At 39.4% G+C, this 17,317-nt stretch overlaps 1 protein-coding gene across 3 annotated transcripts in view; it reads left to right on the top strand.

Annotated features, from left to right (window-relative positions):
• Positions 1–17,317, top strand: part of TRPM6 (transient receptor potential cation channel subfamily M member 6) — a 201,695-nt gene that overhangs the window by 65,965 nt on the left and 118,413 nt on the right. For all 3 annotated transcript variants that reach the window (XM_029202947.1, XM_029202944.1, XM_029202945.1), the window contains one exon: positions 16,869–16,948. Coding sequence is in view for 2 of the 3 variants with exons in the window: in XM_029202944.1 (XP_029058777.1) it covers positions 16,869–16,948 (80 nt within the window). In the remaining variant the exon portion in view is untranslated. The remainder of the gene's footprint in view (positions 1–16,868; positions 16,949–17,317) is intronic.

The raw sequence follows: 17,317 nt of genomic DNA, 5'->3' as shown, positions 1-17,317 counted from the left end.
AGAATGGTAGCCCTTGATGTTGGATACACAGATGTTACTTCTCTTTTTACCATCATTTTGGAGATTCCCTTTGCCTCTCTCTTATGCTGGATCCTGTTTCTTATATCCCATGTCTTCTTCTTTCTTGATGATTTCCCATTGTTTTGGTGGAGCACATTCTCCAGTAGGTCTCTGAGAAAGGGTACATGTAAGGTAAACTGAATCAACATATTCTTAAAAAAATTTTTTTTAAATTTTATATTGGAGTATAGCTGATTAACAATGTTGTGATAGTTTCAGGTGCACAGCAAAGCGACTCAGCCATACATATACATGTATCCATTCTCCCCCAAACTCCACTTGCATCCAGGCTGCCACATAACATTGAGCAGAGTTACCTGTGCTATATGTCATGAGAATGAATCAATGTATTCTTATGACATATTATCCTTCCAGATTTTTTTTCCTTAAAAAAGTTCCACTAACAATACAAAGATAAGTTCTTTTGGTAAATAATTAAAACACTACAAACAGAAATTCAAACAGAAAATTCCCTTTCTATACTTTGTCCTCATTGCCCTTCAATCCAGAGGTAATCAAACCATTGGGTTTGTAGCATATTATTTAGGTATATTATTATATATGTATGTATTTATTGTTTTGATTTGTGCATTTGCTTTTGCATAAAGGGAATTATACTGTTTATTGATATGCAACCTGATTCCTTTAAAAATAGTTCTTGGACATCTTTCCATGTCAATACATATTGATCTTTTCTTGGCTCATATGTTCAGATGAGCTGGATCAATCAAGATCAAGCATATAGCATTTTCTGAGCAATCACTCTTCTAGATTCACTCAGCCAACAAATATTTACTGAGTGTCAACTGTATGCTAAGTCCTGTTCCCAGGACCTGGGAATATACAGTTAACAAAACTTTTATTTTTGAGGTAAAGAGGGATAGTGAGGTGGTTCTAGATGATGGAATTGAGCTCAGCTGCAGCTTTAGTTAGCTTGTTTTTCCTCTCCTGGAGTACAAACATCATTCAATCAAGTCTGTCTGTCTGTCTGTCTCTTTCTCTGTATAAAATCGTGACCATTACAAATTGAACTCTATAACTTGTGTACCACCAGAGCAACAGAATCATATCCCTGAGATATAGAAATAGATTTTATGAATAAACAAATGTGATATATACATACAATGGAATATTATTCAGCCTTAAAAAGGAAGGAAATCCTGTTACATGCAACATCATGGATAACCCTTGAGGACATTATGCAAAATGAAATGGCTGGTCATGAAAAGACAAATATTGAATTGTTCTATTTATATGAGGTGTCTAAAGTAGTTCAATGCACAGAAAGAAGTAGAATGATGGTTGCTAGAGCTTGAGCAGACATGGAAATGAGAAGTTGTTTAATGGGTATAAAGCTCCATTTTTGCAAGATGAAAAAGTTCTGGAGATTGATTGCACAAAAATAAAAATATAGTTAGTAATACTAAAATGCACACTATAAAATGGCTAAGATAGTAAATTGTACATGATGTGTATTTTACCACAATTTAAAAAAAATAAGAAAAATTTGACACAAATTCCACAGTGGGATATGTCCTATACTTTGAATTCATGATTGAACCTGCTTTCAGCTGGGTTCAGCTTTTGCCTGAAATCATGGTTCTTCCAGGGCTTGGGGAGTGGGCAACAATGCACTGCCCTGGAAACTCTTCTGATGGACTTGGCGCCAGAACCTTTAGCATGTCCCCTTGTCGGGGGCAGCCCAATGCTTCTTTTCCTTTTTCCACGAGTGTTGGCATTTCCATATCTCTGGGGAAAAGGTTCCTAAGTTGTTTATAGCACAGATAAACTTTGAGACTATTTCAGAGTTACACAATTGGGAGCAGTGAGAAGTGGTCATTTTGTTTGCCTTAGAGGTTTCATTCTTTCTCAGGCTTTGTAAGCATGAGCCTTTGCAAGAACCTTTTGGTCTGTTTTGATTGGAAAAGACGACTTTTACTCCATGGCACAGACAGGTACCTTCCCTAGCCCTGGTTTTCCTGCATTTTCCCAGCTGGCATTTGCTTTCTAGCCCTGGCCTGATGTGCAATGATCCTCTGCCATTTGCTGGCTCTGGATCTTGAAGCGCTCCAAGATCTGGTAAGGGTCAGATATCCCGGGATTGCAAATGTGCTGAGTTTTGATTGGAGAGATCAGCCTGGTGAATTGGGCTGTTCTTTATTCTTCCACCTCTCCCAGCTATATGTGGGCATCATATGGAATTTCTTTCCAGGCAGACTCAAAGCCCAGTGGGGTGAATGACTATGAACAACCAAAGTTCTCTCCTCACTTAGCCTATTGTGCACTCGGAGCTTCTTGTAAATAGTCATTTTTGACATGAGCAAACCACCTGGCCCAGGGGAAGAACCATTCCTGTTTATTAGGAACTTGCACTTTCTGTAGCAGGGCTACTGGTAACCTTGGAGAATATACACTCTTGGGAGTCTTTCCCTGTCCTGAGAGTTTAACATTCTCTTTATCTTCCTTGGGCTATGGGCCAGGAGGACGGCTCAGGTTGCCCACACAACCCAGAGAGATTTAAGTCCAGGCAAAATTTGTTTGTGATTAGAAGATCATAGAGCCTGAAAATCATATGCCATTTTGGAAGGTCTAGCAAGTTCTTTCCTTTCTCACTAATTTCCCTCAGTTGCTGCCGAAAAAGGAACAGGATATGGTAATTGTAGACTCTAGAAATATCAGCAGGGAGGCCAGAAGACTAATGAAAGAAACCAAGAGTCAGAAAAAGTAGTTTTACTGCTGATTGCGGCACTCTCCTGGCCTCCGGCAAGTTAGGTCGGTTTCCTTATCTGTAAAGCAAATGGCCACTATTTGCCTGCCACTTCTTTCTAAGGTCTCTGAATGTGCTTTGAGTTAGAGATTCCTTTGACAATCTGATAAAAGCAATAGATAATCTACTCAAAAACTCAAAGTAGAGTGGAACCCTGATCTGCTGGGCACTCAGGCTTACTGGCCAGCGTAAGCTCTGTCTAAAAATGGCTGCCCACCCTTGGCCTAAGCAGATTGTTGCAAAGTTCGAATGCAAGCCTAGTATTGCCAGATTCTGGTTATTTATTTTTAAATTAAATTTTATTTTTTTAACTTTCCTTGTCGAGGAAAATGCAGATGTATAGATTCTTTCTTGAAGTGAAACCCCTGGGTTTTTACATTTTACTAGTTGCTTCAAAGATTTTTGAAAACACCTTTATGGACTGAACAAAACACATTTGTGGCCTGCTTTCTGCCTGTGGGCAGAAGTATATCTGTATTTCGTTTTCTACTATGGTTAAACCCAAATTATTTATAGGTTTATTTTGGGGCTTTTCTCTCTTTCTGTCTGTGCCACTCCCTCCTTAAAAATTTTTTAGCGGATTTATTGAGATATATTCACATATCATATAATTTACACGCTTAAAGTATACAATTTAATGACTTTATTATCTTCACAGAGTTGTGCATTCATCACCACAGTCAATTTTAGAACATACTCATCATCCCTCACACTCCTTAGCTGTTAATCCCTAATCCCTCCATCTCCACTAGCCCTAGGCAACCACTGATGTACTTTCTGCCTCTGTAGATTTGCCTATTCTGGGCATTTTATATAAATAGACTCATACAATATGTATGCCTTTGTGACTGATTTCTTTCACTTAGCATAACATTTTCAAGTACTGGTACGTGTTATAGCATGTATCAGTACTTCATTCCTTTGTATTGCTGAATATTATTCCATTGTGTGGGTACCTCACATCTTATTTGTCCATTCATCAGTTGATGGATATTTTTGTTGTTTTTGCTTCTTTGTCTATACTGCTATGAACATTTGTGTACAGGTTTTTGTGTGGACATATGTTTTCATTTCTCTTGGGTAGACACCTAGAAATGGACTTGCTGGATCATATGGTAATTCCATGTTTAGCCTTTTGAGGGACCTCCAGACTGTTTTCCACAGCAGCTGCACCATTTAAATTCCCACCAGCAATCTATGAGAGTTCCAGTTTCTCCCCATCCTAGCCAATACTTTGTATTGTCTGAACTTTTGATTATACCATCCTAGTAGTACCTATGAAGAGGTATCTCATTGTGGCTTAGATTCGCATCTAAATGATTAATGACTAATGATGTTGAGAATCTTTTCCTGTGTTCACTGGTCATTTGTATACCTTTTTTGGAGAAGAGTGTATTCAGACCCTTAGTGTGGCACTTGTTTTTGATCCAGCTCTTGAGATTTTCTTATGAGAAATGCCCATCTTCATATCCACACAAAAGTTGTTATACAGTTTCTAGGGATTCCTGACCCTCTTGATATCTCTCTATGGGTCTAAGGATACCCACAGAGGATGTGGTATAAAGTGGAGATTTTTCTGGGCACTTCATATACTTGATCTCACTCATTATTATCTATTAAGGACCTCATGGGATTTGTATGAGGATCAGATGTTCAGGAATGTGATTTATAAACCCTAAAACACTATTCAGCTTCAAGGATTAATACAGGTGCAAATTCTGGGGGTAAATGATGGTGAAATGAAGTTGTTAAGGGCATGAACTTGAATCTGACTGCCTATGTTTGAATCCTAGTGTTATTTTTATGAGCTGTTGTGTTCTTGGGAAAATCACCCAACCTCTCTGACTCCATGTCCTCATTTGTAAAATGGAGATAATAACTGCACCTACTTCCCACATGCTCTTGGGCAGAGTTAATATAAACAATGTGCTTTCCGTTGGGCAGGTGGGTACATAGAAAGTGCTAAATGAATTCTTAAGTTGCTACTGTAGACTAAGTGTTTGTGCCCCCCCAAAGTTCATATGTTGAAGTTCCAATCTACAATGTGATGTTATGTGGAGGTGAAACCTTTGGAAGGTAATTAGGTCTTGAGAGAGGAGCCCTCATGAATGGGATTTGTGTCCTTATAAGAAGAAACACAAGAGAGATGAGTGCTCTCTGCTCTGTGGAGATACAGTAAGAAGGTGGCCTTTGTAAACCAGGAAGAGGGTTCTCACCAGAACTCAACCATGAGGGCACCCTGATCTTGGACTTCCAGCCTCTAGAACGTTGAGAAATAAATGTTTGTGGTGTAAGCCACCCAGCCAATGGTATTCTGTTACAGTAACCCAACTGACTAAGCTACCCACTAGTTATATTATCTTATAGAACAGAACAGGTTATTAGCTTATAGTGGAGCAGGTTGGTCTGTGCATATGAAAACAGCTTTCATCTTTCTGGAAAAAACAGTTTTCCTCTACTGATCTTTGAAAGAGTCAAGAGTTTTTTTGTAAAATGAATCTGTAATCTTAGGAAAGAGAATTTTCCTTCCAGAAGGATTTAAGTCCAGAGGGTACTTTAGAGATCCTTAGCCTGGATCAGTTAATCCTGTCTAACCTTTGTCACCACTGTTAGTGTCTGCTTTAAAGTGATTTAAAACAAACAAAAAACAAACCCCCCAATCTTTGTCCTTATCTGGCCTAGAGAAACTCAGGTTCCAAGTAGGCAGTTTTGCTCTGTGATCAGGTCAAGTGAGTAGATATTGTTGGATTAAAACAAAGAGGGTTCAAAGTCTTAAGATTTAAACGCTTTATAGTATTAGCTAGAGTCTTTAGGGCAGTCTTTTTTTTTTTTTTTGGCCATGCCGCTCGGCTTGCAGGATCTTAGTTCCCCGACCAGGGATTGAACCCAGGTCCTCTCGGGGCAGTGAGAGTGTGGAGTCTTAACCACTGGACCACCAGGGAATTCCCTAAGACAGTCTTGAGAAAGGCAAACTAGGAGGGAGTCAGTGAATTGACATAAGTCTTTGCGGATTGGATCTTTGTTCTTGGATGAAATAGAGGCAAGCCTCTCCGGCTCATGTTTTGGTTTCTTGAGCTGCTTACAGACGCTACCTTTTTTTTTTGGCCACACCACATGGCCTGTGGGATCTTAGTTCCCTCTCCAGGGATCGAACCTACGTCTCCTGCATTGGAAGTGTGGAGTCTTAACCACTGGACCGCTAGGGAAGTCCCTTACAGCCACTACCTTTGAAAGAGAAACCACTTTTGAGAAACAACTCTTTTAGTGGAGACATTTCAGATGGAAAGTGCATCTTGCTGGCTGGTGTTTGGGTTCAGCAAATACTGAGTGTGAAAAGCAGGATGATAGATGAAGGAAAAGGAGCCATTTACCCAGAGCAGGACCTCTGAGGCCCTTCTCTGTGGGGTCTCCTTGATGTCAGAGTCTTTCATTTCAGTTTAAATGAAGAGAAGAGCTCTGTAAGGTTCAGGCCAGGAGAGAGTTTCTGAGAATTATTGGAATCCCAATATTTTGTCAGTTTTATTCTCTGACTCACAGATAATGATTCGTATGTGTGTGTGTGTGTGTGTGTGTGTCCTGTGGATTTTGTTAAAGAAAATTTTTTCATGACATTGTTAAAGATAGCAAGGAAGACCAGTCAAGAAAAAATGACTGCAATGTGGGTTTTACAAGAGGGAAGAGAGATCAGGCTCAACTCCAAATACGAGGAAAGTGGAGATTTATTGCCAAGGAGCAAGATGGGGTCAGTGGATGGAGAAGGGTCAAGAGGAAACGTCAAGGCTAGGGGGATTCTTGCTAAACCAACTCAACAGGATTCTTGCTGAAGGTGGGCCAGAGTAGAGTGATCAGATAGCAAGCGTGGGAGATTTTTGCTAAATTAACTCAGCAGAATTCTTGATAAAAATGGACTAAGTGGGCCAAGGACAGAGCCCAAGTTTGGGGCCTAGTTAGAAAGAGGACTCAAGTCAGAAAGAGCCTGACTCAAGTTTGGTTAAGGGAGAGAGTCTTCCTCAGTTTGCAGCTGGAGGTGACTAAGGTAGAACATTCTTCTTTATAATACAATCAATCACAAAATAGGTGAGCATTTGAGCAACACATTCTTTAAAGAAAAAAGCTGCTTTTCTTTTGTTTAATCACTCTCTTAGAATTGCCTTTTTAGGTCATTTCAAGGTCTCTTCCTTATGGATAGAGTATATTTCTTCTCATCTTAAAATAGCAGAAGAAATTAAATGCAGAAGAAATGTCTTAATAATCAAAACCCAGTGAAAATGAAAACCTGTTGTGTAATTTGGCTTCTCAATGACTTAGAGAAAGGCATTGTGCAGTAGCTATGTTCCCTTTTCCTTCCTGAATTGCATCAAAAGTACAGTCAGTTTCTAAACAACAACACTGGAACTTTGAAAATCAAGTATAACAGCCAGAAACAGAAGTTGGGAAATCTTTTCCTAGCAAATGAGATTTCATATCTGCCAACAACTGTTACAGAATTCTTGGTACCCCACTGACAGACTTCTGATTCTCAACTTACTGGACTACCCTCATTCCATTAAAACATCTTTTTCCTCCTTGAATTTTAGGGGAATTGTTTGTTCTGGATGTGATTTTTTTTTTTTTTTGAGACAAAGAAAAAAACCAGCCTGATTAGTACCCTACGCTAAATCTCTCAGCTTAAATTAAGATAAAAATCTTTATGATTTCTATCTTTTAAATTAAGTTAAACATCTCAAAGATATTTTTTAAAAAATTAAGTTAAAAAATCCTAAAGATGAAGGCAAAAATCTTATATTAAGATATAAGATTTAGGGGAGGGAATATTCTTAGTTGATAACTGGTAGAAAACTCTTGGAAAGGAATTTATCAAAATTGCATCCTGTGGAAACAAGTGTGTGATATCCTCCAAGATGATCCTTGATTTAATATATTTAGGGAAACAATGGATAGTTTATCTGTTCTGTAGAGTCATAATACTTCCATGTGCCTGTATGAGCAGAAAACATTTTCTTCTTTCTTATCTGTTGTACTGGTGGCTTTTATACTTTGCAAAATTCCCTGTTAAGAAAAAGTTACTGGGGCCTGGCTTACATGTTCCATGAATGATAGAGTACAGACTTAGAGTAAAAGAACTAAGAGCGGCATTTTAACAATTACAACATTATAGCAAATATGTTTTGTTTGTTTTTTGCTATGTAGCAATTAGGCACGCAGTTGTAAAATGTTTACCTAAAGTAATTATAATTAATTTTTTTAATGGAAGTGGAGCACCTAAATGTAGCTAAAGGAATGCTCATGAAAATTTACAGCCGCACAACTGGACGGCTGGAAATTATTTTAATAACCCCTGGGGTGAATTACCCAGGAAGAACAGTATTTCTCCAGTTTGCTGATAGAGATTTCTTACAGACTAGAGAATAAAACACACTCACCTTGCTTTTGCTCCCCACTTCCTTTCCTTTCATTATACCTTGCCCTGACTGCCCATTAATCTCCAATTACATTTACTCTTATTTATTTATTTATTTTATTTTTTTTTTGCGGTACGCGGACCTCTCACTGTCGTGGCGTCTCCCGTTGCGGAGCACAGGCTCTGGACGCGCAGGCTCAGCGGCCATGGCTCACGGGCCCAGCCGCTCCGCAGCATGTGGGATCTTCCCGCACCGGGGCACGAACCCGTGTCCCCTGCATCGGCAGGCGGACTCCCAACCACTGCGCCACCAGGGAAGCCCTACTCTTATTTTTTACTCTAAATTCTTATTGCCTCAGTTTAGTTGTCTGCAGACCCCCATAACCTGGGGCACACATTTTTGCTTAGTATATGAGGGACATTCCTGGAATATTGTGTGGCAGTTTCTCCATAGGGTGATCAGTGGGATACTATTAGTGTTCCCCATCTATCTTTTAAGTTGGGTGGATCCTCTACTGAGAGAGCATTTCATATGCTTTGTGGTTCATAGAATACATACTGTACTGTACTGATGTTGTACTGTAGAGAGCTGGTAATAGAAAGGGGCACTGTGACTGCACGTGTATCTCCTGCCTTCCTTTCTCTCTGGTTAAGATGAGCAAAGGAGAATGCTGAGATTTGCAGCCGTCTGAGCTAAATGGTCTATGACTTTCTATAGAACATTGATGATAGGGTCTGGGGCAAAATTACCAAGAAGGGAAAGTTTGCCACTCCACTCCTTGCGTCTGTCAGAAGAGGAAGCATTTTCTTCAAGGCTGAGCCTTCCTCCTTGGTTTTTCTTCCCTTTTTTTCCCCCCCCCCCCCCCCCCCCACCGCCACCGCCACCGCCACCGCCACCGCCAAAGTCTCAAGTCATTTTTATTCTCTCTTGCATCTTCACTCTCTTTTATCTACATACAAGGTTCAAACTTTCTTAACATAAGATAAACTTTCTTTCAACGTTGCCTATTAAACATAGTGTAAAAGAATGCTGGTGCTGGTATTTGATAGAAACTGCTCCTCCTCTGTAGAGGTGATAATCACTGTATTTCTCTCACAGTTGTGAATGTTACTTTAGCTAGCGCATAAAGCATTTAGCCCAGCCCTTGGCATATATGAAAGTCTACGTTAACATTGGCTTTTGCTTTACTTTGTTGGTCTAGTGGCTGTTTTTATTTCTTTCTCCCAAGGATATCTTACACTAGCTTTCTTCTCTGTTTTACAACCTATTTCCTGACTCTCTCTCAATCTATTTGTTTGTCATGGACAAAAATTGTCCTCCTTACTTTGTTTTCAATATTAAACACTTCTCAGTTTTTCTTTGAAACTACCTATTTTTGAAATAATGCAAACACTTTTATTAAAGAGAAAAACTTTCTTCCTTCTTAACTTCAGGTATCATGTTACCATCCTGATTCGTAACTCTGTTTTCATTCCCTGAACCCTTCTACATGCTATGCTTAGATGCTCCCAGAGGTTCCTGGCTCTTATATCTTCTCTGTTCTCTGCTCCCCAGTGACTTTTGCCATACCTTAACATCGTTGTCCTCTGAATTCTCCCCCAGGCCTAAATCTCTGCATTTCTAACCACCACCGAATTTCATCAACCACCTTTCAAAACCTTTGTCATCTTTCAAGGACTTTCCTAAGTTTTGTGTCCTCCATGAAGACTCCCCAGATACTGGCGGACAGAAGGGATTTCTACTTCCAAGGAGCCCCACAGCTTGCTCTTGTGCCATACTTGGTATCTATTAGTAAACATAGTTTCTTCTCTTTTGGTGTTGGTCTTTGGGACACAATTTTATTTATTTTTATTACAACCATGTGATATGCCCATCAAAGTATTTTGAAGGAATGAATGAATGAAGCTATTATTCTTAGCGGTATCAATATTTTAAAGGAAGAGTGGGTAAACTGATATAATATATGCTGCCTATGGGTTCTGGAGGGCTGATAACCACACTCATCCTGCTTCAATGACATCTTTGGGAGGAGGGATGTGGTAGGTACTAAAGTCAGCTGTTAAATTAAAAATGAATGCAGTCAAAATTATCCTTCAAAAGTCCCTTACATTGCTTAGAAAGAGAAGTACGTGAAGATTTGGTCTCTAGTTGCTTTTTCTCTATGTTGGAACTTTCTTCAGTTGAGCACCAGATTAAATAAGGGATGTTGAAATACTACAGTGCAATCATTGCGATGAGATGGGCAGACTTAAGGCATGCATGTGGGACCTGAGACCAACCAGGAAACAGTAGGTCCTGTCTCTCACTCACACTCAACCCTAGTGCCTATGAAGTCACTTTGGGGCAGTGGTCTTTCATGTGTGGTATCCCTGGGGACTCCTTGGGATCTTTGAGACCCTTTCAAAGGTCCTCAAAATCAAAATTATTACTTTTTAAAAAATATTTATTTATTTATTTATTTATGGCTGTGCCGGGTCTTAGTTGTGGCAGGCAGGATCTACGTTGCAGCATGCAGACTTCTTAGTTGTGTCACGCAGACTCAGTTGCAGCACGTGGACTCTTAGTTGCGGCATGTATGCAGGATCTAGTTCCCCAACCAGGGATCAAACCCAGGCCCCCTGTATTGGGAGTGTGGAGACTTACCCACTGGACCACCAGGGAAGTCCCCAAATTATTATTATTGGGTTTTTTTTGGCTGCATTGGGTCCTCGTTGCTGTGCATGGGCTTTCTCTAGTTGCGGCGAGCGGGGCTACTCTTCGTTGCCGTGCGAGGGCTTCTCATTGCGGTGGCTTCTCTTGTTGAGGAGCACAGACTCTAGGAATGCGGGCTCAGTAGTTATGGCTTGCGGGCTATAGAGTGCAGGCTCATAGCTGTGGCGCACGGGCTTAGTTGCTCCGCGGCATGTGGGATTTTCCGGGACCAGGAATCGAACCTGTGTCCCCTGCACTGGCAGGCGGATTCTTAACAACTGTGCCACCAGGAAAGTCCCCCAAAATTATTTTTATAATGGTACATTATTTCCCTGTTTTACTCATTCTATCATGAGCATACAGTGGAGTTTTCCTGATGTTACATGACAAATCCATAATATCTAAAAAGGCTATTAAAATACTATTTTCTTTTTCCAACTCCATGTCTGTGTGAGGCCGATTCTTTTTATATACTTCAACCAAAAACACTTTGTAACAGATTGAATGCAGAAGCAGATATGAGAATCCAGCTGTCTTAAGCCAGACAAAAATACGATGCTCTTCTCATAAACCTTTTAAAAGTATTTTTCGTGAAAAATATTTATTTTAACATGTAATAGGTTTACCATCATTATTTTTAAATTAACTAATGGGTAAATACTTTAAAAAGTCCCAGTTCTAATTTTGAATACATAAATATTGGTAGCTATACTCTATAAGTGAAAGCTTTCTGGAGGTCCTTGGTGAATTTAATGACTGTGAAGGAGTCCTAAACCCCAAAAGTTTGAGAACTGCTGCTCTTGGGCATAGTATACTCCTGAATGTGGAATGGCATTGATATTGTCCATACTTCAACATTTTATATCTTCTTCTCACCTTTTTTCTTCTAGTCCTCTTTCAATCTTTTTTATTTTCCACTTTTTAAAAATTGAAGTATAGTTGGTTTACAATGCTGTATTAGTTTCAAGTGTACAGCAAAGTGATTCAGCTATACACACACACACACACACACACACACACACACACATATGCATGTATTCTTTTTCAGATTCTTTTCCATTATAGATTATTACAAGATATTGAGCACAGTTCCCTGTGTCACATAGTAGGTCCTTGTTATTTACCTATTTTATACATAGTAGTGTGTGTCTGTTAATCCCAAACTCCTAATTTATCCCTCCCCACCTCCCCCAACCCCCGCTATCCCCTTTGGTAACTATAAGTTTGTTTTCTATGTCTGTTAGTCTATTTATATTTTGTAAAAAAATTCATTTGTATCTTTTTTAGATTCTCCATATAAGTGATATCATATAATATTTGTCTTTGTCTGACTGACTTCACTCAATATGATAAGCGCTCTCTCAGTCTTTTAGCAAAGATTTTGAATTTGTCCAAGTTAAATATGTGGTATGTGTCTGCATGGAATTTCAAGAAGCATTGTTCTTTCTGCCGTGTTACACTTAGAAAATGAAACAAGTAATCTTCATTGTACAAATAAAGCTTACTATGGATGACATAAACGAAATTGCCTTTAACCTGTAATTCCTAATAAAGGCTTTATTGTCTCAGAGGATGGTGGGTTTTCTAAAAGTCAGTTATTTGAGTATAGCTCCACTAATAGTGAAGCTTCACTCCAAGAAGTTGTTTTTTAGACTATGTAGTTCACTTGGATGTAGTCCTAGTAAAGTTTTGGATAATTTAACAAGATATTTGTAGCATAAATGAAGGCCATCTGTGTACTTGGATAACATATTTGTGGATATTTTGCTGGGTGGAAATTGGAAATTGAGTATATCTAACTTGGAAACCTTAATAGATTAGAGTGGTTATACAACAAATAGGCCCAGCATTCAGTTAAACTCTGTATTTCACTTTCCACGGGCAGTTGTAAAGAACACCCAAAAGGGAAACCTCCCATTTCCTTTTCCCTTCTTATCAAAATGATTTCACATGATCTGAAATTATAAACATCTTGTTTGCAAGTTTAATTCCCTAGGATACTGAATAAGGCTGAAGCATGTGTGACAGAGGAAAGGATGTCTTCTCATTGCCATTTGAAATTGTGATTTTGGACTAACATAAAGAGGGCTTTCACCAATCTGGGGAGTGGAGGGATGGGGTATGGTATTTTAGTTTGAACTTTTATGATATGCTCTACTAAGTAGGTCACTGTTGAGTTCTTCTAATTCCCCATTAGACTCTGTGGAGAATTCATAAATGTTTTACTCATGTACTCATGAGTTTATATAATCTAAACAGTCATTTTGAAGTTCTAAATGCTTTTGCTCAACAAGGCAGTATATGAAAATTTCATATAAATTTCTCACCTAAACAGGAGAAGTGGCATTTTAGGGAATTGTGAGTTATTTAGTTAACATTCTATTAAAGATGTTACAAAAGAAAAGAAATAAGAAATCATTACCAGCAAATAGTGCCCTCTAACTACCCAAAGAGAAGAAAACACGTAAGGTTATTTTGTGTTCTTTATGAAGTACTCCTAAATGCTGCCTTCTGGAAAGATTATTTACCGGAAAACCAGTGAGGTCAACTTGTGGCAGTGTTGGCGAGCCAGATCCTTGGGTTTGGATTATTTTAGGTTTGGATGCCCTTTGCCTGAGACTCTTAATCTTGGATCAAGTGAGTCCCCCAAGGTATCCCTCAGATTGTGGACAAAACCCTGTAGGAGACCCTGAGCTGAGTCTTCAAAGTATACAGGCTGGCTTTGCACTGATGAGTTTCCCCAGCCAACAGATCGTGCGCTGTGGAAATCCATCTGCCTGGCACTCAGTTTGAAGAGGTCCTTGCTCCAAGGGAGGGACTGTGTAGAGAAAATAAAAAATGTCAGTCTGGAGTCTGAAAATATTTTCTCTATTTGATCCATTCTGGTGCTTCCCTGCATGCTATAGATTCCATGATAAATAAACTAATGCTTATCTTGAAGTAGATTACAATAATGTTAAGGAAAAAACAACTGAATAGGTGCAGTTAAGCATTGTGAGTGCTGTGATGTATATCAGAGTGGGGGCTATAAAAAGGAAGTAGTTTCACCTGGAAAAGTATTTTTTAAATGTTAGATTTTTTTAAGTATGGAAAAGTTTTTAAAAAGAAAATAAATTACTTGTTAGCTGTGTGCCCTTCAACCCCCAATCACACAGTCCCCTGGATGTTAAAAAAAAAAAAAATCCATGCACATTTAGAAGGATTTTTTTTTAAATCAAGGAATGCCTGTAAGACTATTCCTTCTCAGAGATTCCCCTGAGAAAGAATCTGTTATCTGGAAACCCTAAAAAGCCCCAGTGTAGAAATACTTTCAGTGACATCAGGAATTAATTCATGTATAGCTACCATTAGAGGATTAGTCTTTGGACATTTCTTTGCTATTCCCCAGCCCTGGGCTTGTATGTAAAATCTGATTATATTTTAGGGTAAGGCAAACTATTTGTGCCAACACAGCCTGAGACCAACACTATTTCCCTTCTTTATCCTCTGCCTTTCCCTTCCCCAAATAACAACCACAGTTAAAACACAACTCTCCTGCCCCAGTATATAAAAAACACCCAGTCTCTAAAGACTGTCATGATAGTTGCAGAAATGACATATTCTCTGCCGTCAATGACAATGTGCTGCTCCAAGCAGCAAACACATGTTGAGTATTTGGGCTATTGAATCAGAACTAACAAACATATGGTTCCTAATAGTTCTCTGTTGAACTGAACATGGGGGGACCTCTTCCATATGTGCTGAAGAGTATATTGCAAAGGCTACTGTTATGAGGTAGGGGGAAAGAGTAAAGTTCTAAATTGAGAATTGTTTGAAACACTTGCACATTAAGCCTGCTTTTCTTTTCCTGTAGTTTTGAGATAAGATATGGGAGTTGCAGGAGGAATGTTTCCATGTTCTTGTTATGGCACAGGTTTCCTGTTTACACCCTTGGAGAGAAAATTGTATACATGGATTCTTGAAGTTCTATTTTAAGTGTGTTCATTTTGTTGCTCATTCAACAATCATTGGGTTGGGCCCTGGGGCAACAGAAATGACTGGCATGGGGCCTGTAGGAGCTGGAGTCTAGTGGGGGAAAATGGACCCATAAAAGTCATTCATTTGAAATATGAGAGGTCGTAGGAGAGAGATTTGGAGGTCAGGAAGTATTTTTCTATGAAAAAAATACATCAAAGTTAAGTTCCCATGCTACCAACCAAAAAGCTAATTTTTACCTTTGATATTACCAATAATAATAAATAAGCTTTACTGAGGCCGAGTAAGTCCCAGGGAGAAATCTAAGCCTTAATTCCTTTCAGTAGCCCAACAGTAGGTATTACTGTTATTATCTCCTTTTTAATAGATGGGAAAACAGGCCTGAAGAAAGTAATTTGCCCACATCATTCTACTAGATTCAGCTGTCTAGCCTTTTAAAAGAAGGGAGTGGTTGAGCATAGCTTGCTTAATTTGTATACATAGGCTGCTAAATTAGGGACCCTTTTCGGAGCTGGTTTTTTAAAATTAATTAATTAATTATGGCTGCACCGGGTCTTAATTGCGGCATGTGGACTCAGTTATGGCATGCGGACTCTTAGTTGCAGCACACATGCAGGATCTGGTTCCCTAACCAGGGACTGAACCTGGGCACCCTGCATTGCGAGTGTGGAGTCTTACCCACTGGACCACCATGGAAGTCCCTGGAGCCTTTTTGTTTTGCGGTACGCGGGCCTCCCACTGTTGTGGCCTCTCCCGTTGCGGAGCACAGGCTCCGGACGCGGAGGCTCAGCGGCCATGGCTCACGGGCCCAGCGGCTCCGCGGCATGTGGGACCTTCCCGGACCGGGGCACGAACCCGTGTCCCCTGCATCGGCAGGCGGACTCTTAACCACTGCGCCACCAGGGAAGCCCCCTGGAGCCATTTTTAATAGGTAAATGTTACACATGAAGTTTAATGATATCAATTTGTTATCCGTTTCCTTCTTTTTATTCTAAGTTCCTTCAGAGTAAGAACTTTGTCTTATTTGCCATAGAATTCCCAGCATGCCATATGGAGGCCTATTTCAAAATATTTGTTGAATGAATTCAGATATTTTGAAATTCAGCCAATGGTAAGCCATGCTTATACAATGTGTATCAAATTGTCAACCTAAATAAAGAGGTAAACTGAGGTAAGCCTGAATGATCAGAAATTGAGTTTATTCAGGAATAGCAGAGGAATTGAATTTGGGAAATGCATGCTGTAGCAAGCTACAGGCGAGTCTGTTGAGGGTTTGGGGCAGGGAGTGCAAAGAGGGAGACGTCCAGCCAGTGTCTAAGCAGTAAATTCATTGTCTTGAGGGTGGGGAGAGATTCTTGGCCTATGGTTATTGGTCAGGAAATAAGTCTCGTCTTCTGTGAATCAGGCATTTATGGGAAATCAGTTTCTCAGTTAAGTTCCCTTCTGAGGGCACACGTGTGATATTCTCCATTACATATCCTCCAGATTTGTTTTAGATTGAACTCTTTTACAGAATCTTGCTGAGGCTACATCTCTCCTCTGACACTCTTTCCAGCTTCCTGTCAAATCTTAGCCAAAGTGGGACTTTATAAGTGAGAATTCTGAAGTTTGAGAGCTTAATATTCACTCTGTAGGGTTATGGTACAAGATTTAAAAGTGACTTTTGGCAGAATTAAGAGAATGCTTCCGCTATATCTTTACTTTCTTGGTAGAGTTTTGTGCATTTAGGGATCTTTCACTTAAAATGAGATTGTGGACCAATTAACTTTGTGAATATTTTTGTGTTCACATTGGCTTATTTGTGTCTATGTTGTCTGTAATAGAACCTAATAAATGCTTAGGGGTTTGGGGCTGGTCTTGGCATTTTAATTAGGGTCTATTATATTTAAGTATATCTTGCCTACCTGGACTACTGTGGTTATACTGTGTTTCATTTAATGAGACTATGAAAATAATGACATTTTTCTATTCAGTCCCAGAAATCCTGGATTGAAGGAGTGTTCGACAAGAGAGAATGTAACAAAATCATACCCAGCTCAAAGGACCCTCACAGGTACAATTTTTAATTACATTTTTCTTTTTAAAGCAACAGTACTTGGAGGACTGTTTACTGAAATTTAGAGATATGACTTGTTTGCTCTGTGGAGCCACTGTTAATATTGTGGTAGATTTCACTCTGCTGCTTTATCTTTGATGTTCCTGTTCCTCTTCCTGGGAGGATAGATACCAGGGAAATATCTAGTGCTACATCCATTCCACCGGGTTTGGATAAAAAATTTACAACTTTTGAGTATTGAATATTCAAAATAGTGTGACTTCCTTATCCCCAAGTGTCTGTGAATGTAGTAACTGGGATATTTCAGGACTCCACGCTCAGATTATGCAAACAGTTAATTTTTTCCTCCTGCAGGCTTTTTGCTTG

Source organism: Monodon monoceros, unplaced genomic scaffold (assembly GCF_005190385.1).
Source record: "Monodon monoceros isolate NGI ecotype Baffin Bay Population unplaced genomic scaffold, NGI_Narwhal_1 Super_Scaffold_5, whole genome shotgun sequence".
Lineage (NCBI taxonomy): Eukaryota > Metazoa > Chordata > Mammalia > Artiodactyla > Monodontidae > Monodon > Monodon monoceros.
The sequence above is the reverse complement of the archived record's forward strand: the minus strand, read 5'-3'. Positions and strand labels throughout refer to the sequence as shown.